At 42.6% G+C, this 27,641-nt stretch overlaps 1 protein-coding gene across 1 annotated transcript in view; it reads left to right on the forward strand.

Annotated features, from left to right (window-relative positions):
• Nucleotides 1-27,641, forward strand: part of yeats2 (YEATS domain containing 2) — a 63,706-nt gene that overhangs the window by 6,008 nt on the left and 30,057 nt on the right. Inside the window, exons 4-15 of the mRNA XM_062987528.1 lie at nucleotides 2,155-2,247; nucleotides 3,943-4,173; nucleotides 4,428-4,540; nucleotides 4,907-5,068; nucleotides 6,548-6,659; nucleotides 8,335-8,379; nucleotides 9,946-10,141; nucleotides 12,297-12,512; nucleotides 13,680-13,838; nucleotides 17,978-18,072; nucleotides 23,844-24,020; nucleotides 25,161-25,407. Coding sequence (XP_062843598.1) covers nucleotides 2,155-2,247; nucleotides 3,943-4,173; nucleotides 4,428-4,540; nucleotides 4,907-5,068; nucleotides 6,548-6,659; nucleotides 8,335-8,379; nucleotides 9,946-10,141; nucleotides 12,297-12,512; nucleotides 13,680-13,838; nucleotides 17,978-18,072; nucleotides 23,844-24,020; nucleotides 25,161-25,407 — 1,846 coding nt within the window. The remainder of the gene's footprint in view (nucleotides 1-2,154; nucleotides 2,248-3,942; nucleotides 4,174-4,427; nucleotides 4,541-4,906; nucleotides 5,069-6,547; nucleotides 6,660-8,334; nucleotides 8,380-9,945; nucleotides 10,142-12,296; nucleotides 12,513-13,679; nucleotides 13,839-17,977; nucleotides 18,073-23,843; nucleotides 24,021-25,160; nucleotides 25,408-27,641) is intronic.

The raw sequence follows: 27,641 nt of genomic DNA on the forward strand, positions 1-27,641 counted from the left end.
TGCTCAGTACAGACTGCATTTTTCACCTGCATGAGTCAAGTTCATATATACCGATCATCACTGTGCATGGAGAGCCACACCCTGATCAGCATTATTCCCCAGCCCTGTTCAGGCGCCATCAATCAGCCAGCAGGGGTCGTAATTGCACCAGTTATGATGACCCATGATCCAGCTTGCCCCTAACCTCATGAACAACAGCCAGTCATTGTTCATGCAGCCGCCCAGCCCAGCCGGATGGCAGAGCTGAGTTTCAGTACGATGTATTCGAAAACCCAGCTCTGGTGTGCTAGCGTATTTTACCGCTACGCCACCTGAGCGGCCTGTGACACTGCTTTTTGTGATTCCTGGTCTCTGGGTGGTCAAAATAAGCGGTCAGTGACTGCACATGTGTCTGAGGGAGTGCATGATAGTCTTCTTTGCTCTTTGGGCAGGGTGGAGGTCTGCAGAAGCAGAGGAATATACACTAGTGGAACTGGATACAACCAGATAGGAAAAGATGCAAAAAGAAATAGAAGTGTGTTGTTGCCGGGTGTAAAGATGCCGCCAGGGGTTTCACACATGTCAGAGGGGTGCTAAACCTAATAAGCTAGAAGGGGAATCGGTTAGAAAGGCTTCTCTGACACTGACTGTCACTATATTATACTGTCACTTATCTTAGGCATAGGAATAAGGATGACTATGATGCTGAAAGACTAAAGGCGGTGACTGAATGTAATGTTTCAAAGCTACAGCAAGAGGAAGAACTGTACAAAAAAAATCATTATTCTGAAACTTTCACCTACGGACATCAAACCCCTAACAAACGACTACATAAACAATAAACGGCAGCTTAAGTGAAACACACAAACAAACAATAAACTAGACGAGATTTACCCCAATATCAACAATAAACCCAAAACACACTATGGAAAACGTACAGATCAAGTTATCGGCACTAGATGCAGATTAGGCCATTCCAGACACACCAACAATAAATACAAGGAGAGGACCCTACCCTGTGCGAAGAATGTCAGACACCCATCACCATAAAACATATCCTGAATGAATGCCAAGTATAACAAAGACAATTCCTCAAATTCTTCAATAATGTAAGACAGGAAGAGTACATGCTGTATAATGACAAGACCAATAAAACAAGCATAAATCACAGATTCCTGCTGTGAATATCATAAATGTGAAAGAATGGCATTATAGGCCGCTCAGGTGGCGCAGCGGTAAAAACACACGCTGGAACCAGAGCTGGGATCTCAAATACATCGCATCTGCCGGCTGAGGCTGAGCGGCCACATGAACAACGATTGGCCTGTTGTTCAGATGGGCGGGACTAAGCCGAATGGGGTCTCCCTCTCATGACTGGTTCAATTACAACCTCTGCTGGCTGATTGATGGCGCCTGCACGGAGATGAGAAAAGAGTGCTCTCAGGGTGTGTCTCTCCGTACACAACGCTGAGCTGCACTGCACTCGTCAAAGTGCAGGTAATAAGATGCATACGGCTTCTGCCCACGTGTCAGAGGGGGCGTGGGTTAGCTTCATTCTCCTCAGTCAGAGCAGGGATCGGCATTGGTGGAGAGGAAGCGTGATGCAATTGGGCAATTGGACGTGCTAAAAAGGGGAGAAAAATGCATAAAGAAAATAAAAAACAAAACAAAACATGGCATTATAAAAACAAACTACAGAACTACACATAGGAAAACAATTGTCAAATCACACCCGAATTATTACTCAATGATGTGGAGGAAAGTTTTAATCTGACCGGTAATGTTTAAAATAAAGAAACTTTTTTGTTTTTGATTGACATAGTCAACTACGTGGAAGTGTGGAAGAGTTCTAATCTTTACTCCATTAAACTTCTGTGGCAAGACCTCAGTATTGCTGTACTGTATAATGGTGCGTTTAACTCACTCGGTGAAATCTCCCAAGACTTTAAAAATTATACGCTGATGAGCCAAAACATTGGGACCACCCACCAACAATGGGCATGGCAATGCCTTCATTTGTAGAAATTGTGAATGTCACGGTCAGGGCTATATTAAATGTTGCACTGATGATGGTTAACCCTGGTACTCATTTTGAATGCAGCAGATATATGATCGTGTATAAAGAGGTTTTTGTGGAGGGTGAAGTGTTATTAATTCAGGCTTCTTTCTCGGTAGCGTCTGAATGAAGCAAGGAGGATGATGGACAAGCTGCGGGCCTGCATCATTGCCAGTTACTACGCCACCGCTGGCCAGCCTAAAGTTTCTGAGGTAAAACAGATCCTTCTGGGGTCTTCTTGGGTGTGGTCTCCTGGCAAACGTGGGGATAATGATAGCACTTTTCTTTTTTTTTTTTTTACTTTATTGCCATTATCACACATTGACAGGCAATTAACATTATTGAACAGAATCATCTTGAGATCGGGCTTCACTTTACATACATGGTACAGAAATAGAACACGTACAAATCCATCCATACACTGTATATATTCATACACACACAGATACAAATGTAGACACTGGCAACCCCCCCAAAAAATATATATATATCTATAGATTTACCTACATATTCATATACATACTTACATACACCCCTATATACCCACACATACATAAATAGAAAGGAAGGAAACATAGACAGGGCCATCTAATTGAGATAAGTAATCACAGGTGTCCATCTTCTTATAAAAATCGGTAGTTTTAATTGCAGCTGTGCCGTCATGTGCTCCATCATGTAAACATCTTTGACTTTTTGCAACCATTGACCATGGGGGGATCAGGCTTCATCCAATTAATAGTAATTATTTTTCTTGCAATCATCAACAAAACATGCATTATATAACACTGATCAGTGGAAAACATATAATCAGGTAATACTTCCAACAAGAAGAGTAGTGGGTCCAGGGGAATCTGAAGTTCCAGGATTTTCTCTATCTCCTGTTTAACATTGTTCCAAAATGTCCGAATTTTTGGACAATCCCAAAAGATATGGGTATGGTCTCCGACCATACCACACTTTCTCCAGCATTTATTCGTAGCATTATTTTTAAAAACACAAGTAACCAACGGTGTCCTGAAATACCTCATTTTAACCTTCCAATCAAACTCTTTCCATAGCTGGCTCCCAATCCCCCTGTGACATCAGGAACATATCTTATCCCACACTTCATCATCCAACACTGTGTTCAGTTCCAAGATAGCACATTTAAATTGCTATTCATAGCACATCATTACTGTACCTTGATGGTATTCCAGTATACATCTCTAATGCACTTTTGGTAAAAACATTTTGTGTGGACCTTATCATCTTTGGCACAGAGCATTTGACGTCAGTTCTTCTTAAAAACAAGCTGAAACGTGCAGTCATCTGACCACATCACACATTTTTACAGTGTTTTGGTCCATCCGAGATGAGCTCAGGCCCAGGAAACTTAATGTACGTCTTTCTTTTCGCGCTGTAGAGTTTCAGGCTGCATTTCTTGATGCAGTGCGGACTGTGTTAAATAACAAAGGTTTTCCAAAGTGCTCCTGAGCTCCTGTGGCTATATTTATTAAAATAGCATAGTTCTCATGCAATGGCATCTAAGGGCTCAAAAGTCGGGCACATTCAACAGTGTGTTTTATTCTTAAACAGACTGAGATTTCTCTAGATTCCCTGAATCTTTTCATAACGTCATGTTTGGTGGATGGTAAATGACTTTAATTATTGGCAATTTTGCATTGATAAATGTTTTTTTGAACCTGTTGAGAGTTCTCATGCAAAGTTTGGAACAAAATGGTGAGCCATGACCCATTAATGTTTGCACTCTCTGGAGCAGAGAGGTTTCTTAAGGGGGGTACAATAGTGGTTGTTTAACAGAGACATTTGGTACCAATAACTGCTAAGGTGTCCAGAACTTTCAACCCTGTTTTCTGAGTGGATAGTTGATCACAAATATTGTAGTAAGCTATTTTTTCTCCCTACAGTCTGCTAAGAGTGATTCATCTGCACTTAATCATCCAGCGATCAAACGCTTCCTGGAGTCTCCTTCACGCTCGTCGTCCCCTTTGAACCAGGGCTCTGAGTCCACCTCTGTAGTCCCTTCAGAGTCTGAGTCCCTGAGCCAGCAAGCAGAACCTGGAGAGAAGGACAGTCATGGCTGGAAAGGAGAAGAATCGGAGCATTTGGAGCGCAGACCTGGACGCAACACGGGCAAGGTAAAGGGGCTCAGGGCCTTTAATTACTAGCATTGCAATACCTATTGTGAGGCAATATTCTGTATGTGTGTGTGCCTATATATGTATACATACATACATACAAACGTATTTATACATATCATATACAGTCTTGTGCAACCAGTAATTACCTGTGTTAACACCTTTGGACAATTTTCACGTTTTGTAAGTAAACTTCTGCATTCGTGACCAGTATTATAATCCATCTTCATCCCCCCTCTTTTGTGTCTGCATAGGACACGTTCGGTGTGCCGTCATCTGTAGAACATCAGGTCACATTCCACACCACAGGAGAGGAGTCATCACGACTTTATGCGAAGAAAACCATTGTTGTGGGCAACGTTTCAAAGTACAGCAATTTTTTTGTTTGAGTGTGTGTATGTCTTTGGCTTTTGGCCCAAGAATTAGGTAAATGTATGTTATTCTATTATATACACATACAGAGATAGGGCACTTAGGTGGCGCAACAGTAAAAACCCTAACCCACTAAAGCTGAGATCTGGGTTTGAATCTCAGTGTTGTAGACCACATAACTGTCTTGTAATTGCGCAAACGATTAAATGACAATGTCTTTGGTTCAGAAGTCCCATTAAGATGTCAAGCAGTGTATTGGCTGTGCTAAATTATGAGAAAAAGGGGGAAATGCTTAAAAAATGTCGCAAGTATATTAATGAAACACAATTTGTTTGACCTTTTCTTTATTTTTCTTTCTCAGGTACATAGCTCCCGATAAGAGAGAGGAGAATGATCAGTCCACTCATAAGTGGATGGTTTACGTGCGAGGCTCACGGAAGGAGCCCAGCATCGACCACTTTGTTAAGAAGGTTTGGTTTTTCTTGCACCCCAGCTACAAGCCCAACGATCTGGTGGAGGTCAGGTAGGTGCTCCTAGGTGTACACAGCTAACACCTTTATGGTCATGTGATGTTGATTGGGGCTTTCTGTAAAGAAATGTGTGGAAATGGCAGCAAATCTGGGTCATACTTGATAACCTGATTTCCATGCTGTGCTTATATATCACAGGAATTGAACTTGAAGCTTAATATTCTATTTTACAAATTCTCTGGATTTGGCCAAGGGCCTAGTCCTGCACATTGTATTTCTAGGAGCAACCCCAGGAATGCTATCAGTACCAAAAAAGAAATAATGTTAATTCTAATGGCACAGTTTATACAACCCCAAATCAGAAAAAGTTGGGACAGTATGGACAATGCAAATAAAATAAAGTAAATAAATAAAGTTTGACTTTTATTTGATTGCAGACAGGAGATATTTCATGTTCTGTCTGCTCAACTTCATTTCATTTATTAATAAACATCCATCCATATGTAAATGTGTATTGTGGTGAGATGAATCAGCATTCCAGGTCTTTTTTGGAAAAAATGGTCGCCGTGTGCTCTGGACCAAAGACGAAAAGGGCCATTCAGACTGTTATCAGCTACAAGTCCAAAAGCCAGGGTCTGTCATGGTATGGGGCTGTGTCAGTGCCCTTGGCAAAGGTCATTTACACTTCTGTGATGGCAGCATTAATGCAGAAAAGTACATTGAGATCTTAGAGAAACATGTGCTGCCTTCAAGACGTCATCTTTTCCAGGGATGTTCATGCATTTTTTAACAAGACGATGCAAAACCACATGCTGCACACATTACAAAGGCATGACTGTGAAAGAAGAGGGTACGGGTACTGGACTGGCCTGCCTGCAGTCCTGACCTGTCCCAAATAAAGAATTTTATAGGAAAAATGCGACAACGACGACCCCGTACTGTTGATCTTAAGACGTGTTTGCAGGAAGAATGGGACAAAATAAAACCTGAAACACAAAATCGCTTGGTCTCCTTGGTGCCAAAACGTCTTTTAAGTGGGGTGGGGTGACAAGGAATAGCATACAAAGTGGTAATGCTTTACCGTCCCAACTTTTTTTGGAATGTGTTGCAGACCTGAAATGCAGGAATGGATATTTATTAATAAATGAAATGAAGTTGAGCAGATAAAACATGAAATATATCAGGTTCAGGCACTAAATCCCTGCGGTGGATTGGTTTCCTGTCCGGGGTGTGTTATAACAAGTTGTTGACCTTGGTTAATCATTGTATTAAGAACTTTTACATTGGAATCATCTTTCTGGTTTTCACCATGTTTGTTTATAAATGAAGTTCACATAAGATTCTGCAAGCTTTCATATCCCTAAGGTCAGTCAAAGCTCAGATTCATGGGCAGAATCTAAACATGGGAGGGTGTGGTGGGGTGTAAATATTTTAAGTGTAAAATTAGTCTTTATTCTGTGAGTCTCTTACAGTTTTAAATTCTGTTGGGAAACGTGCTGATGAAAAGTGTGTGTGTGTGTGTTTGCCCATAGTGAGCCCCCCTTTCACCTGACACGACGGGGCTGGGGTGAATTTCCTGTGCGTGTGCAGATTCACTTTAAAGACCAGAGAAACAAACGCATCGATATCATCCATCATCTGAAGGTTGGTTACTACTAATCCTGCACTCAAAACATGTTTTATTCATCACAGGGCCTTAAGTCACTCTCTTGCTTTACAGTGTTTCCACTCTACTTTTTTTTTTTAACTTCTAAAAGAAAAGTATTTGCCCCCTCCCAATTCTCTCAGTCGTGTCCAATTACCCTGATTGCATTACGCTTCCCTTCTACTGATGCTAACCTTCACTCCTGACTGAGAAGAGCCACAACTGACACACGCCCCCTCCGACACGTGTGCAGCCGACTGCATCTTTTCACCTGCACGAGGCGAGTTCATATGTGGATCAGCTTTGTGTACGGAGAATCACACCCTGATTCTATTATCCCCCGTCTTTGTCAACCAGCAGAGGTCGTAATTGTACCAGCTGTGAGGAATCCCTTCCGGCACCCTCCCTGCGAACGAGTCAATCAATACAGATGGTTTGGGATGAGGTGGACCAGGGAGTTGAGGAAAAGCAGCCAGTGGGTGTTTAGCATACATAGGAACTCCTTTAACATGTGTGCTACCTCGTGAAGTTGATTGAGAGAATGCCAAGAGTACCAAGCTAAGGATGGCAACTTTAAAGAATTTAAAATATAACATTGAAGTGTATTACCTTATTGGTCACTTGATAAGAAAAAGGAAACCTGTTCTATGAGTACATGGGTCCAAACTTGCGATTGGTACTGTAGGTACTGCAAACAATCTGTTCAGTAAATAAAGGAAAATGATCATACATTTTTCTTATTTTTATCCTGTTTATATGACATTTTTATATGGAATCTGAAACTATTTAATATAACAAAATAAAGTGTGAAACAAAAATTAGAAGTGGGCAAATACTTGATGGCACTGTAGTATTTAATATCTCTATTCCCATCTCCAAAGCATTAACTGTAAAAGTACAATAAGAGCTGTGAAGAATAAGATACACAAGATAAGAGCCCAAACATGAGGACTACCATACCCCTAACCCCCACTCAAAAAAATGGTAATGTTTTTTTAAGTTGTGACCATCATAGTCAGGATGCAGCAAATACAATCAGGCGTAAAGACCAGAGTGATTTTTATGAGGGCTGAATTGTGATGGCTAGATGACTGGGTTGAAGCAATAAGTGGCAGCCCTGGTAAATACCAACCAGCATGAACCATATGCTGGGTTTAGGAAAGCTGAGAATCAATGATGGCAGAGATGCGTCACAACACAGTACATTGAACCCTGTGTAAGAGACTGTGTAAGGAAGTTCCCATGGCTTGCAATGGGGGAATAGACATGAATTCTACAGAAGAAAAAAATAAATCCCATGTAAACTGCCTTTCGGTGGACGTTGCATTTTTTAGTTGTCTTTAATATTTACATTTAATATTTAATGTATAATATTTAAACCCCTACTTTATACAGGTGCCACCAATTACATTAAATTATTTAGCCACCCCCTCCTTCCAAAACCAAACTTTCAACCCAGTGCAGGGGTCTGTCTGGCCCAATGTGCCATCCTGCCAAGTGTGGTCTTTTATTGAAAACCAAAATATGTTCACCCTAGGTGAGTGGTCCTAATGTTTGGGCTTATCTGTGTATTTGACATGTATGACATGGAGAATTTCCTGTTTGGCTTGTTTAGCATTGCTTAGCTTTGCACATCGGCTGCTGACTTTTCTATTTCTCTGTGATGTTTTACAGCTGGACAGGACCTACACTGGACTGCAGACTCTTGGAGCAGAGACGGTAAGCAGCTCGGTCAAGGCTGAAGGAATACACACTATTATGTTAAACCTTTTAACAAATCTAAATAAATGAAAATCCTATTGTTTTTTTAGATTTATTTTTTGTGAATAAGGTAAATAAGAAACAAAAACCAAGCTAAAAATTGCAGAAGAATTAGGCAGCATTTTAAGGAGTCTAAGAATTTAAACATGCCCTCTTCTTGGGAGCGTGTGTAGGATGATGTAAAATGCATCTATGTAGAGAGCTCACTAAGTTTTCAGACAGACCCACTGTAGACACACATGGGGAGGACACAACACAATCTATTTCTATGATCGAAACAGTATTTGCAAAATAACTACCATGATATGAGTAAGGGGTATACAATTACTGACTGGAGCATGTTTGATGCTTTGTACACATTGTCCCATCCCTGTACCCTAGTTTCAAACCAAAGCAGTGACCACAGTGACACTAATGTAGTCTACATTGTAGTAATATGAGCATGTCAGGTGCAGCAGTGTTGTTGGGATTTTTGAACAACTCGGTGGCATTGCCAGGCTGAGAATGGTACTTTAAACAAATCCCAAAATATACAACCAACAGTGTCCTGTGGTAAGAAAGCTTCCACTGATGAAGAGCTAGAGAGCTAAGACGCCAGGAAGCCTGCTACACGCATACCAATACAATACACTACCATGTCTTAACCATGCTGGTATTGTTACAGTGAGGAGAATGGTCCACTAACCAAACATTATCTGGTAAGCAAGGGTCTTTTTTCATTGATGAATGAAAAACAGGGGCGGCAAAGTGTACAGAGCACCAGTCAGTAATTATATACCTGCAAATTTCATCTGTGTGGTAAGTGTAGCTAGTAAAATAATAAGTATACACACTGAATGCACATACTTTTATTAGCACAGAGAAGTCACAAGCTAAAGTCAATTATGATCACTGAGGGAGATATTAGGAGGCCATGCCACAAAGTTAAATGTCAGTGTAGAATGGCTCCCAGGTGGTGCAGCGAGATAATCCGCTAGCACACCAGTGCTGAGATTCTGAACTCCTCTAATTCGAAACTCAGCACTCAGCTGGGCATAATTGGCAGTGCCTGCAGCAGACAAAAATTGGCCATTAAAGTCTGTCAGGTGAGAAAAGGACGCTGTGCAGGGACCCTCGTGAATTCACCGAAGGTATGGGCAAATAGGAAGGGGTTGTGGACTGTGCACGCATCAAAGGAAGTATGAGGCAGGCATAATTACCCTCCTCGGACCTGACTGGAGTCTCTAAATAGGGAGAAAAGAGAAAATGCATAAATAAAATAGCAAAACAAAATGCCAGTGTAGAACTTTAGCACCCTCAGATTAACCAGTTGCTATGCTCCTATGAAAGAAATTAAATGTGCTGACATTTAAATACTCATTAAATCAGAAAATGACCGGTGTTTTTTTTAAACAAATGTACATTTGTGTTTGTATAGAATGCTTAGCTGTAGAGTGAGGCTGAATGAAAGGCTGGAAGCCTGAGCTCAACTCTTAATGTAGATCTGATCATGATGATAATGATGTTGGTGTTGATTTGCTGCAGGTGGTGGATGTTGAGCTCCACAGAAGCTCTCTGGGCGACGACTTCATCCCTTTCCCGCCTTCTTCCTCCTCATCATCCTCGTCATCCTCTTCTTACTTGACAAGCAAGCCATGTCAGACCAAAGCTCAGAAATCCCAGCGGTCTGCGCATGCTTTGTCACCATTGCCGCTCTCTCCTGACCCCAGCTTAGAGAAAGGTAAGAGAATTACAGGTGAAATTAATATTTGATAGTTAATGTTCAAAAATGCATGAATGCGAGGGTGGTTTTTATTAAAATAATTGTTGCCATGGGATGGGAAGATTTCATGCACCTGTTTGCAATCATGGTGAAGGTAGGTGCATTTTTTTTTGCATTTTCCTACCAATAGAGTTGTTGCTGCTGACCTCCATTTAGAGCCGTGACTAACACACACACACCCTCCGACACATGTGCACTAGCCGACTGAATCTTATTACCTGCACAAGGCAGAGAGTTACACGGAAGTCGCACACACAGCGACTTCAGACTCGACTCATGAAAAAAAAAGGTAAACAACAAGAGTCCCTAGCGTCAGCATGTGTTAACATTAGTTCCGTGTGACATATACAGTATATACCCACAACGCACGCAATGGGTAAATGTTACAGCCAGCTTCCGGCGTAGTAATGAAGTTTGAAGTTCACTTCATCTGAACATTTTCGTTACCTTTGGATTTGAATCTAACTTGAAATGGTGGAATACCCTACGTAGTGCACATCACAGGAACAACCTACAGAATTGGCGCTAATGGTTGAAAGACCGCTTTCTGAACCGATCAGACCTTCTGATTTTATATTTAAGTAAGAAATACTGTTATTTGCAGTTTGCGTCACACAGATGATGTGTCAGTGAAACGCTTCATTGGCTTTCTAACTAGTTTAGTTCACAACCGGGAAAAGTTTGGAGGTTTTTAATTGTAAGCACACGTATACAAAATCACGGATTATATTTCTAATGGGACACACGGTTATAAATGTAATAGCATCTGGAAGAACATAAGCTAAGGTAAGCAGTGGTTATGATTATTTTTGCTGTGTTTTGGATTTTGGTCGCTGTGCCGTGATTTATCGTGCGCTTTTGTTTTGCAATTAAAACAAAACGTATCAGTTTAAGCTTTTAACTGGTACCTTCTTGGAAATTACGTTCATTTGCACAATGACTAGGAAAGTAAAGACACTTAGTAAAACAGCAAAATACAGTTGCTAATCTGTTGTTGTTTTTATATGAACTTATATATTATTTGTTTATTTCTACGCTACATTTCCAATATATGTTTTGTGTATATTATATTGACTCGTGACTTGACTCGGACTCTAGTATAAAGACTCGTGACTTGAATCAGACTCGTATTTTGTCTGGCACGGGGCGAGTTCATATGTGGGTCAGTTTCGCATACGAAGAGTCTCGCACTGATCCCCATTATCTCTCGTGCAGGTGCCATCGATCAGCCAGCAGAGGTCGTAATTACATCAGTTATATAAAAATCCCCTTGGGCAATCCAACCCAATAAACGAGTCAATCATTGTCTGTGTGGGCACTCAGCCTGCCAGTAGCAGAGCTGAGATTTGAATTCACGTGGTAGCGTGATCTACTGCTGCACCACCTTAGCGCCCAGTTTGAAAGGGACAAAGTGTTTAAGCAGCATTTAAATGGAAAAAGCTTCCGTATTAGTACATTGATTAAAAATCTGCAATTAGAACCACAAGTAGTTGTCCAAACAAATATTTCATAGTACACATTTAGACTATTAGTAAGAATCATAAGAGAGAAGTCAACAGTAACACAAAATCAGTGGCAGGACAACTTACAAACAGCAGGAACAACAGTTACATGGTAAACAATGAGCATTTAACATCACTCTAATAGACTGCTTTGACAATTTTTCTTCGATTTCTTAAATAAATGCCATTATGACAGCACCAGCAACATCCTCCTGTTCCACAACATAGGCACTTTCTCACAAGAATACAAAAAAAAACACACATATACAAGTGGCAGGACATTAATCCTTGGGCCAGCTACTTGATCCTGGTTTTTGGTCAATGTCTGGAGTGAGGAGCATGAATTCCCATGTGTGTTTTGGTTTCTTCTGTCTGATCTGGTTTCCTCCTAGCTCCAAAAACCATGCTGCAGGGGTTTGAAGAAATTTCACTTATTGAGTGAAGAGAGTAACTGAAAGTGTGTTGTGTGAGAAGGTGTGGGTGGTGTCAAAACCATGACACAGACCTAGATAAGGTGCTTGGTGTATGAATGATTGAACAGAATACAAAAAGATACTGCAATAAAACCATGAACATTTACCTGAGCATGTTTTCCCCTTTCTCTATACCAGCTGTGAAGATTGAGTCTGTGCAGCCATCATGCTCTGAACGAGCCAAGTCACAGACCAAAGGCTCGGACAAAAGCACTCTGGGCTCCCACAACAGCTCTGCATTTCAGCCAATCACATCCAGCTGCAAGATCGTGCCCCAGGGCCAGGTACCCAGTCCTGCTGAGTCACCTGGGAAATCCTTCCAGCCGATCACGATGAGCTGCAAGATTGTTTCAGGTAAGTCATTTTCTGATGTATAACAGAATTATATACACTGATCAGCCATAACAGTAAAACCACCTCCTTGTTTCTACACTCACTGTCCATTTGATCAGCTCCACTTACCATATAGAAGCCCTTTGTAGTTCTACAATTACTGACTGTAGTCCATCTGCATGCTTTGTTAGCCCCCTTTCATGCTGTTCTTCAAAGGTCAGGACTCTCACAGGACCACCACAGAGCAGGTATTATTTGGGTGGTGGGTCATTCTCAGCACTGCAGTGACACTGACATGGTGGTGGTGTGTTAGTGTGTGTTGTGCTGGTATGACCTCACTGTCACTGCTGGACTGAGAATAGTCCACCAACCTAAAATATATTCAGCCAACAGCGCCCCGTGGGCAGCGTCCTGTGACCACTGATGAAGGTCTAGAAGATGACGACTCAAACAGCAGCAATAGATGAGCGATCGTCTCTGACTTGACATCTACAAGGTGGACCAACTAGGTAGGAGTGTCTAATAGAGTGGACAGTGAGTGGACACGGTGTTTAAAAACTCCAGCAGCTCTGCTGTGTCTGATCCACTCATATCAGCACAACACACACTAACACACCACCACCATGTCAGTGTCACTTAAGTGCTGAGAATAATCCACCACCTAAATAATACCTGCTCTGTGGTGGTCCTGTGGAGCTCCTGACCATTGAAGTACAGGGTGAATGCAGGCTAAAAAAGTATGTAGAGAAACAGATGGACTACAGTCAGTAATTGTAGAACTACAAAGTGCTTCTATGTGGTAATATGATAAAATGGACAGTGAGTGTAGAAACAAGGAGGTGGTTTTAATGTTAAGGCTGATCAGTGTATATTTATAAATACTAATTTGATAGTGCAATACATTTTCCCATGGTGTAAAATGTATATGTGCAAAGGTTGCATCCAAATAAATTCTAATTTTATATTCTATATTGATCCCAAATTAGATTTATTAGCAAAATGTTATTTATCAGCATTTTGCTATACAGCGATCAAACAAGAACAATTTAAATAGCTCAATACAATCAGTATATCAAAAGGTTTCCCCTAATTAAACACATAATCCCTCTGTGTGTGTGTGTGTGTGTGTGTGTGTGTGTGTGTGTGTGTATATGTGTGTGTGTATGTGTGTGTGCGTGTGCGTATCAGGCTCTCCTATTTCCACTCCCTGTCACTCACCACTGTCCAGAACTCCCACCTCCACCCCTGTGCACCTGAAAGCCAGTTCATCTGTAAACACCGCTCACACCAGCATGGACAAGACGGGTCAGGTGCCCGGCACGGGCGCTTCCGTTGGCATGGCAACAGGTACATTTATTCTTTTAGAAAAAGTTTGGTTATGTATTTATTTCATTTATTATTCTATTTTAGTTAGCACAATAACAGTTGGTTAAGTTTTATTGCATAATATTGCAATATGTATTAGAAAACACTGATCAGCCATAACATTAAAACCACCTCCTTGTTTCTACACACACTGTCCATTTTATCAGCTCCACTTACCATATAGAAGCACTTTGTAGTTCTACAATTACTGACTGTAGTCCATCTGTTTCTCTGCATGCTTTGTTAGCCCCCTTTCATGCTGTTCTTTAATGGTCAGGACTCTCCCAGGACCACCACAGAGCAGGTATTATTTGGGTGGTGGTATTTAAAAACTCCAGCAGCGCTGCTGTGTCTGATCCACTCATACCAGCACAACACACACTAACACATCACCACCATGTCAGTGTCACTGCAGTGCTGAGAATGATCCACCACCTAAATAATACCTGCTCTGTGGTGGTACTGTGGGGGTCCTGACCATTGAAGAACAGCATGAAATGGGGCTAACAAAGCATGCAGAGAAACAGATTGACTGCAGTCAGTAATTGTAGAACTACAAAGTGCTTCTATATGGTAAGTGGAGCTGATAAAATGGACAGTGTGTGTAGAAACAAGGAGGTGGTTTTAATGTTATGGCTGATCGGTGTATATTGATATTAAACATCACTGCTATATTGTAAAACCCTGATATTGGCAAAGAAAGCTCTTTGAGACACAATCATTTAGTTTTTTGTGCTGTCTTAAGTAAAATAAGTAAATAAGCTACACTCACTACATTCTTCAGAGATGTTCTACCTTGTGGTTCGAATCTTTTTGGAGGAGGACTCATACAGCGCCAGAATAAACATCCAAAACAGATCTCATATCTTTGTGACATCTACAAGAAGACCAAAGAGAGCTTAGTGCTGGACATCTGTACAATATCCTGACTTAAAGCATTTAGATGCTCCTTGGAATATTGTGATACCATGCGGGGGTAAATAAAAATAGCAGTCCCGGCCGCTCAGGTGGCACAGCGGTAAAGCATACGCTGTTCACCAGAGCTGAGATCTCGAATACATCGTATTAAATCCCGGCTCTGCCTGCCGGCTGAGACTGAGCAGCCACATGAACAACGATTGGCCTGTTGTTCAGGTAGGGGCGGGATTAAGCCGGATGGGGACTAGTGCGATTACGACCTCTGCTGGCTGGTTGGTGGCATCTGCACGGAGATGGGAAAGGAGTGCGGTAGAGGGTGTGGCTCTCCGTACACAGCGCTGTACTGCACTGCACTCGTCAAGTGTAGGTGATAAGATGTTGGATTGCTGTGCACGTATCAGAGGGGGCGTGCGTGGAGCAGCCTCGTCCTCCCCAATCAGGAGCAGGGACCAGCATTAGTGAGAGGATGATAGACGGGCAGAAATTGGATGCGCTAAAGTGGGAGATAAAGGGGGGAGAAAAAAATTAGCAGTCCCTTTAAAATAAAAACAATGCCTTTTAGGGATGTCCCGATCACGTTTTTTTGTTCCCGATCATTAATTTTGATCCCGATCCGATACCGAGTCTCAAACCGATACTTGTATTTTCTAGATATTGTCTAGATAAGAACTAGATAATACTGTTACCACAGTGCACACTTGAAGTACATTACAGTTATTCAAATTAATCCAATGTATATGTTTAACAACTTTGGGGCTTCCATAGTGCATGGAATAGCGTGCTTGGCTCTAGCTGTCCGTTATTCGGTACCGTAACAGAAGAAGTTAATAAAGTGTTCTGCTCCCGACAATTTGTGAATATACCGTGTATTTATTTCTTTATTAAGCGAGTGCATCACTACGACGCTTGGTTACATAACTAAGCCAATCGGAGTGCTTGATACTGAGATGTCGTGTAACACGTAAACTCGTAAAAGCTGTATGTTATGGTCCTGAAGTTTTCATACTCGGATTAAAAGTTATTGTTTTGTAAACCGGTGTGATCCTTGACTCACACACCATATAAACAGTAAAATTCTACAGTAATGAACGCAGCTCTGCTCCCACCGCCTCGTGAAACGCTCGCATTGCAGACATTACACTTCGCTGTTGGACTTGTTTCACTTTCCAATTTAATGCTGACATAAAACAAAAGATCGGCTTATGATCGACATTAGTAAAGCCGATACCGATCAGTTAAAAAATGCCTTGATCGACCCCGATTCCGATCTTTGAGATCGGATCGGGACATCCCTAATGCCTTTGTAAGGCGTGTATGATGTAAAGCTATTTACGTCTGATTTTTAACTACCACTGACCTCATGCAGGCCGGTTGGGGACAGCTAAAGGGCTGGACGTGGCCTGGGGGCCGTACAATTCCCAGGTGTGCTTACAGGAGACTCGAATAGCCATTGACTTAAGGAATGAGCCGAAGTCACCAGCCTTAGTGCGGAGAAAAACAGAGAGCATGTTCCTCCGTATCTGTTAAAGGCTTTGTGTAGGTGGCTTCAGTAGAAGTGCAAGCCACAAGAAAAGAACCGTTCCTCTTTTGCATTTTTACTTTGTTTGCCTTCAGTTAAGTCAGGTCTAATTCCTACTGCAATTCCTTGGGTGCACCTTACACTTACGCTGCCCGGGTGCCGCAGACTAACGCATGCCCCCATCCTATGGTATGATGCAGTGTTAGAAGCCATCTGCACTGATGCGCCTAAAACATTTTTCATGTTCGCATGCAGACCCGGAGTCTTCAGACGAGACAGTGTGAAGAATCCATATATCCTTATACAGCATTGCGCCTGTGCATTAATGAGGGCCGCGACCTTTATTCCGGCCCTAGTATTAGAATCTTTTTTTTTTCCTTTATGTGTATTTTTAGCTTTTCTGTTTCAAACGGCTACTGCAGAAGTACTGCATCACATTCAGAGCCAGATAAGAGCAGATGAGGGTTCGTGTAGGCGTTTGCTGTGTAACTAATGCATCAGCATAATAGAGATTTCTTAAACTTGTGTGGAGAAAACCTTAAAAATGTGGTTGACGGAGTAAAGACTAATTAAATCGTGCCACAGGGCTCCAAAATGCTCTGAATGCATAAATACTTGGCTTGTGATTAACTCATTGCCGTTGTGTTTTAATAATATACACCGATTAGCCATAACATTAAAACCACCTCCTTGTTTCTACACTCACTGTCCATTTTTTCAGCTGTTCTTTCAATGGTCAGGACCCCCACAGGACCACCACAGAGCAGGTATTATTTGGGTGGTGGATCATTCTCAGCACTGCAGTGACAATGACATGGTGGTGTGTTGTGCTGGCATGAGTGGATCAGACACAGCAGTGCTGCTGGAGTTTTTAAACACTGTGTCCACTCACTGTCCACTCTATTAGACACCCCTATCTAGTTGGTCCACCCTGTAGATGTGAAGTCAGAGACGATCGCTCATCTATTGTTGCTGTTTGAGTTGGTCATCTTCTGGACCTTCATCAGCGGTCACAGGACGCTGCTCACTGGGCGCTGTTGGCTGGATGTTTTTGGTTGGTGGACTATTCCCAGTCCAGCAGTGACAGTGAGGTATTTAAAAATTGGACAGTGAGTGTAGACACAAGGAGGTGGTTTTAATGTTATGGCTGATCGCTGTATTTATGAGCCAACAGATGTTTGTCATAATTTCTTGCAAGAAATTTTGGCGCCCAGGGGTCGCAGTGGGATAATCCTCTAAGTTCCCGGGTTCGGCTTTTCTACTGGTCAGCTGGGCATTCTCTAGCAGACAAAATTGACCTCTGCTAGGTGGGAAAGACTGGACTAAGGGGTGGGGATATCAATGCTGTGTAAGGAAGGACCCTGGTTGTCCATAGCCCCTATACAGAAAGTGAAGGAGTGCAGAGATCGGGGCGTGGCTCTCCGTATGCAAAGCCACCCTGATACGCAAGTCCACTGAAGAATGGTTGAATAAGAAGGGATTGATGGACTGCGCACACGTCAGAGGCAGTGTGTGTCAGACGAATGTATTATTTGGAATATATTATATACAATTTGGCTTTGCTGAATTGGGGAGAAAAGGGGCGAAAATGCTTGATTTATCAATATTCAAGTGCGTGTTCCAGTCACTGAGCCGCAGAAATCCTAAAATTGGTGATGTGTTATGTCTTATTTGTTTTTCTCAGCAAGTCCATCGGCCAAACAGACCAGTGCTGCGCAGGGTGCGCGTTCACCTGCTCCTAAAGTCCACGCCGGCAGCTTCCTGTCTTCTGGAGTCAAGGTGAGAGACCCAAAGAATGCATTTGTATTCCAAAGTTAACACATCACACATCAGTTTGGAAAAAAATGCCACACAGCATCTATAAATTATGGATGTTTATGGTTTATTTTCCAATTATTTTCAGCAAATTAAAAGAAATTTTAATTATAATACACACTGATCAGCCATAACATTAAAACCACCTCCTTGTTTCTACACTCACTGTCCATTTTATCAGCTCCACTTACCATATAGAAGCACTTTGTAGTTCTACAATTACTGACTGTAGTCCATCTGTTTCTCTGCATACTTTTTAAACTCCTTTTACTCTGTTCTTCAATGGTCACGACCACCACAGTACCACCACAGAGCAGGTATTATTTAGGTGGTGCATCATTCTCAGCACTGCAGTGACACTGACATGGTGGTGGTGTGTTAGTGTGTGTTGTGCTGGTATGAGTGGATCAGATCTCTGACTTTACATCTACAAGGTGGACCAACTAGGTAGGAGTGTCTAATAGAGTGGACAGTGAGTGGACACGGTATTTAAAAACTCCAGCAGCGCTGCTGTGTCTGATCCATTCATACCAGCACAACACACACTAACACACCACCACCATGTCAGTGTCACTGCAGGGCTGAGAATCATCCACCACCCAAATAAAGCCTGCTCTGTGGTTCTCCTGACCATTGAAGAACAGGGTGAACAGGGGCTAAAAAAAGTATGTAGAGAAACAGATGGACTACAGTCAGTAATTTGTAGAACTACAAAGTGCTTCTATATATGGTATGTGGCTAATAAAATGGACAGTGAGTGTAGAAACAAGGAGGTGGTTTTAATGTTATGGCTGATCAGTGTATAGACACACACACACACACACACACGTATACACACAAGTGGTCATTAAAAAAGAGAGAGGGGTAAATGTGACTTACTGTCAATGGGAAACCTGAGCCTGAGATGATGCACACAACCGCTTTATTCTGTCAGGGATGGATTAGAGTTCATGTAGTGCATTTTATTTTAGTGTGCCATCTTCCCTAATCTTCCCTTTGCCAGTTGCGTGTCAGCAGTATCCAGTCTTTTGAGCTTTCTAGTGCACATAAACTCCAGTGGTCACAGACCCAGTCAAAATACTGATTAAATATTTCTTATGCGAATTCTCAAATGCTGAGAGAGATTCAAGATGATCTGATTTTGGAGCCTTTCTTTTAAAGAACATTATAGTTCATGTGCTCCACTCAGTGCATCAAAACATAACACAAAACGGAATAATTGATAAAAATGGTGGCAATCTGGTTCCACTATGGTTTACAAGATGTAACGTAAAGCCTCCACAAGGGGTCCCATTAGTCATAAAGTTGTAAAGTGGCTCTGTCTCAACTTGTGCACCACTGTACTAAATGGTATGGCCATTAAGTGCACTATGGATAGTTTATTTAAAAAACCAGGTAACACAGAATGTTGGCGTGGATTACAGCATTGTTTGTAGCCAACCCTACCAACGGCTTTCGCCAGATGCCATATATCTTTAAGAGAATAGTAACTGGTTTTGCAAGAATAACTTCAAGCAGAAAAGTTTAACACTTGCTGGATTCCATTCCACAGGGTCCCTATGCAGTGCCCTTGTATTCCCTACACACTAAAGGGAACTTCATCACTTAATCATGTAAATGTCATAGTGTCACATTGACAGCAATCTTGCATATTTAATATGGGAATAAACTTGTTTCAGTCAGGGCCTTGGTGGGTCCGTTTTCCCTGGAATCACTTGGCACAATGCAGTAACCCATCTCGGATGCGTCGCCCAACCATCTTAAGGGCTCGGCCATCCCCACCAAGGCATAGCTGGGAATTCGAACCCTGGATCCCAGCGAAAAAAGAGCTAGCATAATTTACCACTGCGCCACCTGAGCGCCAGAATGCATCAATGCCCTTAAACTCTTTTCTTCCCTCTAAAGTAATGTGAGCATGTAGATTAGGAAGTCATCTTGCTCTATCTGGGTTGAGCTCAGACGCTGCCGCGGTGTTTTCTGTCCCTCCGGCACTGCAGGCTATTTTCACACGCGGGGATATTAATAGTTCCTGAAAAGCTGTGCAGCGCACCGTCTTTAACAGCTGTATGGGCGAGGCAAAGTGAAAGAGCACATCAGTGTGCAAATGCTTTAAATAGGGCGTCTATCTATGGCTCTTTGTGCGTTTTACAGAGGCTGCAGTAGACGAGCGCAAACCTCCAGACTTCTCTTGGCTTAGTCCTGGCTCAGTGACGACATTTACGGGTCAATAAAATGTCATAATAGTTTGTAATTCTGGTCAGAATATACAGGTCCTTCTAAAAAAATTAGCATATTGTGATAAAGTTCATTATTTTCCATAATGTAATGATAAAAATTAAACTTTCATATATTTTAGATTCATTGCACACCAACTGAAATATTTCAGGTCTTTTATTGTTTTAATACTGATGATTTTGGCATACAGCTCATGAAAACCCAAAATTCCTATCTCAAAAAATTAGCATATTTCATCCGACCAATAAAAGAAAAGTGTTTTTAATACGAAAAAAGTCAACCTTCAAATAATTATGTTCAGTTATGCGCTCAATACTTGGTCGGGAATCCTTTTGCAGAAATGACTGCTTCAATGCGGCGTGGCATGGAGGCAATCAGCCTGTGGCACTGCTGAGGTGTTATGGAGGCCCAGGATGCTTCGATAGCGGCCTTAAGCTCATCCAGAGTGTTGGGTCTTGTGTCTCTCAACTTTCTCTTCACAATATCCCACAGATTCTCTATGGGGTTCAGGTCAGGAGAGTTGGCAGGCCAATTGAGCACAGTAATACCATGGTCAGTAAACCATTCACCAGTGGTTTTGGCACTGTGAGCAGGTGCCAGGTCGTGCTGAAAAATGAAATCTTCATCTCCATAAAGCTTTTCAGCAGATGGAAGCATGAAGTGCTCCAAAATCTCCTGATAGCTAGCTGCATTGACCCTGCCCTTGATAAAACACAGTGGACCAACACCAGCAGCTGACATGGCACCCCAGACCATCACTGACTGTGGGTACTTGACACTGGACTTCAGGCATTTTGGCATTTCCTTCTCCCCAGTCTTCCTCCAGACTCTGGCACCTTGATTTCCGAAAACAGTACTTTGGACCACTGAGCAACAGTCCAGTGCTGCTTCTCTGTAGCCCAGGTCAGGCGCTTCTGCCGCTGTTTCTGGTTCAAAAGTGGCTTGACCTGGGGAATGCGGCACCTGTAGCCCATTTCCTGCACACGCCTGTGCACGGTGGCTCTGGATGTTTCTACTCCAGACTCAGTCCACTGCTTCCGCAGGTCCCCCAAGGTCTGGAATCGGCCCTTCTCCACAATCTTCCTCAGGGTCCGGTCACCTCTTCTCGTTGTGCAGCGTTTTCTGCCACACTTTTTCCTTCCCACAGACTTCCCACTGAGGTGCCTTGATACAGCACTCTGGGAACAGCCTATTCGTTCAGAAATTTCTTTCTGTGTCTTACCCTCTTGCTTGAGGGTGTCAATGATGGCCTTCTGGACAGCAGTCAGGTCGGCAGTCTTACCCATGATTGCAGTTTTGAGTAATGAACCAGGCTGGGAGTTTTTAAAAGCCTCAGGAATCTTTTGCAGGTGTTTAGAGTTAATTCGTTGATTCAGATGATTAGGTTAATAGCTCGTTTAGAGAACCTTTTCATGATATGCTAATTTTTTGAGATAGGAATTTTGGGTTTTCATGAGCTGTATGCCAAAATCATCAGTATTAAAACAATAAAAGACCTGAAATATTTCAGTTGGTGTGTATAATGAATCTAAAATATATGAAAGTTAAATTTTTATCATTACATTATGGAAAATAATGAACTTTATCACAATATGCTAATTTTTTTAGAAGGACCTGTACACCGATTAGGCATAACATTATGACCACTGACAGGTGAAGTGAATAACACTGATTACCTTCATCACTGCACCTGTTAGTGGGTGGGATATATTAGGCAGCAAGTGAACATTTTATCCTCAAAGTTGATGTGTTAGAAGCAGGAAAAATGGGCAAGTGTAAGGATTTGAGTGAGTTTGACAAGGGCCAGTCAGTCAGGGTGCCCATGCTGACCCCTGTCCACGTGACAATGGGCATGTGAGCATCGGAACTGGACCACGAAACAATGGAAGAAGGTGGCCTGGTCTATTAAATCACGTTTTCTTTTACATCACGTGGATGGTCGGGTGCGTGTGCGTCACTTACCTGGGGAACACATGGCGCCAGGATGCACTATGGGAAGAAGGCAAGCCGGCGGAAGCAGTGTGATGCTTTGGGCGATGTTCTGCTGGGGACCACCTACCTAAGCATTGTTGCAGACCATGTACACCCTTTCATGGAAACAGTATTCCCTCATGTGGCCACTGTGGCCTCTCTCAGCAGGATAATGCACCCTGCCACAAAGAAAAAATGCTTCAGGAATGGTTTGAGGAGCACAACAACGAGTTTGAGGTGTTGACTTTGAGGTGGCCTCCAAATTCCCCAGATCTCAATCCAATCGAGCATCTGTGGGATGTGCGGGAGAAACAAGTCCCATCCATGGAGGCCACACCTCACAACTTACAGGAGTTAAAGGCTCTGCTGCTAACATCTTGGTGCCTGCTTATATGCTTATATAACTGCTTATATGTCCATTCGCACTCTGCATCTCTATAAGCCACTTTTGATAAGCTAGCTTATGGTACAGTTCTGATTGGATACATGACCACTCTGCTTTTTCTTGACTTTACTTTTCAGTAGTGTTAAGATATTCTCAGTAGGGCTGAGGTAAGGACTTTTTAAGAAGGCCATTATAAATGTTTTGAAGTCTATTTTGGGTGATTATCCCTCTAGAATACCTAATTGAGGCCATGGTTTAAATGCCTGACTTATTCAGAGTGAATGAGTGGTCAAGGTCATGGGAGTGGAATTGTTCAATGTACAGCCATAACATTAAAACCAAGTACTTGTTTCTACACTCACTGTCAATTTTATCAGCTCCACTTCCCATATAGAAGCACTTTGTAGTTCTACAATTACTGACTGTAGTCCATCTGTTTCCTACATACTGTTTTTAGCCTGCTTTCACCCTGTTCTTCAATGGTCAGGACCCCCACAGGACCACCACAGAATAGGTATTATTTAGGTGGCGGATGATTCTCAGCACTGCAGTGACACCGACATGGTGGTGGTGTGTTAGTGTGTGTTGTGCTGGTATGAGTGGATCCTGGTATGAGTCCACTCACTGTCCACTGTATTAGATACTTTGAGTTGGTCATATTCTAGACCTTTATCAGAGGTCACAGGACGCTGCCCATGGGGTGCTGTTGGCTGGATATATTTTTGGTTGGTGGACTATTCTCACTCCAGCAGTGCTGCTGTGTCTGATCCACTCGTACCAGCACAACACACACTAACACACCACCACAATGTCAGTGTCACTGCAGTGCTGAGAATGACCCACCACCCAAATTATACCTACTATGTGGTGGTCCTGGGAGAGTCCTGACCATTGAAAAACAGCATTAAAGGGGGCTAACAAAGCATGCAGAGAAACAGATGGACTACAGTCAGTAATTGTAGAACTACAAAGTGCTTCTATATGGTCAGTGGAGCTGATAAAATGGACAGTGTGTGTAGAAACAAGGAGGTGGTTTTAATGTTATGGCTGATCAGAGTAAACAGCAATATACTGATGTTTGTTTGTTGGAAACGTATAGCTTCACTAATATTTGTAATACTTATCGACTATAATCTTCTCATAGGTGATCATTAAGCAAGAGCCTGGAGAAGTGACCTCTCAGGCACCGCCACAGCAGCCGACTGGAGCCACAGTACTAGCCCAGCAGCAGCAGTATGTGACAGTAAAAGGGGGTCACATGATCGCTGTGTCACCACAAAAAAGTGGAGTAGGATCAGCAAGTGGAGCAACACCCACCAAGGTAAAAGTCTGTTTCTAATTCCTTGATTAAACTAAATGGCGCTGACATCTCATACTCGTATGTTCGAATCTTAGCTCTGCTATCGGCAGGCTGGGCGCCTACACGGACAATGATTGACTCGTGTTCATGGAGGGTGCCGGAGGGGTTTCCTCATAACTGATGCAATTACGACCTCTTCTGGCTGATTGATGGCGCCTGCACAGAGACGAAGAATAATGAGGATCAGGGTGTGACTTTCTGTGCGCAAAGCTGATCCGCATATGAACTCGCCTCATGCAGGGGAAAAGATGCAGTTGCCTACTGCACACGTCAGACATCCACCTCAGTCAGGGTGGAGGTCAAAATCAGAAGAAGGGAAGCGTAATGCAATTGTGTAATTGGACACGACTTAATTGAGAGGAAAATTAGGGAAATATATGAGCTAAAGCGGCGCCATAAGTGGAATAATCCACAAGACTATGATCTGAAAACAAAACCCTGACCCTGATTGGGATGAAGCAGTTGTTAAAGACGAATGTGGATGCTCAGGTGCCGCAGCGGTAAAAACACACGCTGGAACCAGAGGTGGGATCTCGAGTACATCGTATCGAATCTCAGCTCTGCCTGAACATGAACAACGATTGGCCTGTTGTTCAGATATGGGCGGGACTAAGCCGGATGGGGTTTCTCTCATGACAATGCAATTACGACCTCTGCTGGCTGATTGATGGCGCCTGCACAGAGATGAGAAAAGAGTGCTCTCAGGGTGTGTCTCTCCGTACACAGTGCTGAGCTGCACTGCACTCGTCAAAGTGTAGGTGACAAAATGCACACGGCTGCTGCCCACATGTCGGAGGGGGCGTGGGTTAGCTTTGTTCTCCTCAATCAGAGCGGGGATCGGCATTGGTGGAGAGGAAGCCTGACACAGTCGGGCAATTGGACGCGCTAAAGGGGAGAAAATGCATAAAGAAAAAATATATTTAAAAAATTTTAAAAAGACAAATGTAATAACGGGCGTGGTCAAGGTCCTAACTTTATCTCTATGGTGTGGTGAGACCTGAAACTGGTAGCTTTCTGATTCAAAGCAGCCTTTCCCTTTCTCATTCTCTCTCTCTCTCTCTCTCTCTCTCTCTCTCTCTCTCTCTCTCTCTCTCTCTGTAGATGGTGGGTATACCTGTTGGTTCTTCACAGTCTGCAGTAAAGCAGGTGGCCATAAGCAGTGGTCAGATCCTGGTTGCCAAGTCCAGCCCTGCTGTTTCCAAGGTGGTCGGGCAGAAGCAGGTGATGGCGCAGGGTGTCGCTAAAGCTATTGTCAGTGGGGGCGGAGCTAATGCCGGTAGCGGAGTCTCTGTGCAGCAGGTGCACCCTACCAAGTCGACAGCAGGATCTGGTGGTGGAAAGAGCGGAGGTCAGAATTCACATATGACCAAATATAGTTACTAAAACCTGTAGACATATGTTTATTTGAGTGGAAATTCTTCAATTCTGGCATGTTTCATTCCACATCTGTAACTAACAAAAAAGGGAAACGGGAGGCATTAAAAAACTGGGTTACCTTCACTAGAAATTAGACAACTGGCTTCAGTTAGGCAACCAGCTTACAGATTTGGCAACTTCAGCTGGTTGCACAACGCCCAAGTTGACTGAGAGGGGCCATAAGCTGGCACGTGCCTTCTCTGACAGTCTTTATAACAGTCAGCTAGCAGCAGAGAGCTTCAGCGCAGCAAGCTGAACTCTCTCTGTTTTTCTACCACCCTTGTCAATGCCTTAGGGTGCACTCACATGAGAGGCGTTTTACGCATCGTTCACCCCGAGCCTCGGCGCAAACTGCCGCTTTGTTCAGCGCTTGGCTTAAGCATTGCAGTACAACGTCATCAAAGTGTGAATATGAGACGAATCTGCATTTGTGTGGAATAACCGTTAAATCCTCTCTGAAAGCTTCCACATGCATCTGTGTTTAGATGTATTTTCCTCACTGTTTCACTTTTAAACTTGTGTTACAGCTCGGGGTGCTGAGGAATTGTGAGAATCAGCTTTTCCGAGAGAGTCAAAAACACTTATCCTTAAAAAAAAAAAAAAGCTTAACATGGTTTAATGTTCTAAAAGAACGACATAAGAATGCTAAACGTCTCTTAATTATTACTGCCCATAAGTTCTCTCCACTAATCAAATTCCTCGGCCGTTGTTTTAGTACAGGGGTGTCAAACTCATTTTCTCCGAGGGCCACATCAGCATTATTGTGGCCCTCAAAGGGCCGATTGTAACATATTCTGCTGTGATTGCAGTCTGTTGTTTTTCTTGGAGGCTAAATTCTGCATTCATATTGTCCTCCTTTACCACAGACACGGCCTCATAACACAAGAGACGCACCGTTTTCTCTTCCTGAAGCACAAACTTGTTTTCACTTTCATTAAATTTCCTCCTCATGCTTAATTTTCTTACTTATCTTTTTGTACATTTTGGGATTATGTGTAAATATTTCTTAACATCATCTACTGGCGGGATGTGTCACTTTGCAGGTCACAAAATCAGCATGCATTTTGAGAGATGCAGTTAATGTAGGATTTTACAGTGTATTTTAAGACGATTGTTCTGCCCTCACTAATAGTTTATCCCCCTTGCTCAGCTAGACAGACAGACAGACAGACAGACAGACAGACAGCTCTCTTCAGAATACAGTCGGTTTTATTTGCTTCCCAGCTGTGTGATACACTGTGTGCACCATAATGAAGTAAAAATACAAACAATAAAAACAATAGAACTTAATACAGTACAAGCACACAGCTGTAGTCAAGTGTTACATCTGGTACAATATGAGATTTAACCAAACGTAAAATAGCGCTAACGAGTTAGCATTCTGTGTAAAGATACTAATTGCTATAGTAACGGTAACAATTGTATTTAATTATGGTAAATTTGTAACTAAAACGCTGTGATATACTCACTAAACATTTACAAACAACTGAGAATATAAACGCCACTACTTACAGACAGTGCTTTGGTATTATACTGCAAGATAATTATTTATATTTATTATCATTGTTTACATTACTACCGCGTTCTTTTGCCGTAAAAGTCACATGGCTTCTCAGCGAAGGTCAAAGTTAGTTGCCATGACTATGATGTCGCCGGTTGCCGTTTAAAGGTGCAGGTGTCCCATTAAATTATAAGTACGTCTCTGTAACGACTCGAACCATCACAACAATCGTACAGTCGTTTAAGCTCTCGCGGGCCACATAAAATGACGTGGGTGAGTTTGACACCCCTGTTTTAGTACAATAATGCACATTAAGTTTTGTTCATGTTAAGCATTGTTATTTCAGCCCGAGTCGCTTTTATCGTGTCATATCAAACAGTTTGTCTTATTGGAGGCGCTTTGAGAAGGTCAGCAACAAACTGGGTCAAAGTTCAATCAGGTAACCTTTGAGCACTGTGCAAAAGAGTGCGAAACAACGGCACAGCAGCGCAAAAGCGGTTTTGCCGCTCCTCATGTGAATGCGCCACAACACGCACTTACTTTTTAATCGCATAACTATTCGGCAGCACGGTGGCTACAATGGTAGCACTATCGCCTCACAGCAAGCAGGTCCTGGGTTTGATCCCCAGGTGGGGCGGTCCGGGTTCTTTCTGTGTGGAGTTTGG

The sequence above is a fragment of the Trichomycterus rosablanca genome, chromosome 25 (assembly GCF_030014385.1).
Source record: "Trichomycterus rosablanca isolate fTriRos1 chromosome 25, fTriRos1.hap1, whole genome shotgun sequence".
NCBI classification, from domain to species: Eukaryota; Metazoa; Chordata; class Actinopteri; order Siluriformes; family Trichomycteridae; genus Trichomycterus; species Trichomycterus rosablanca.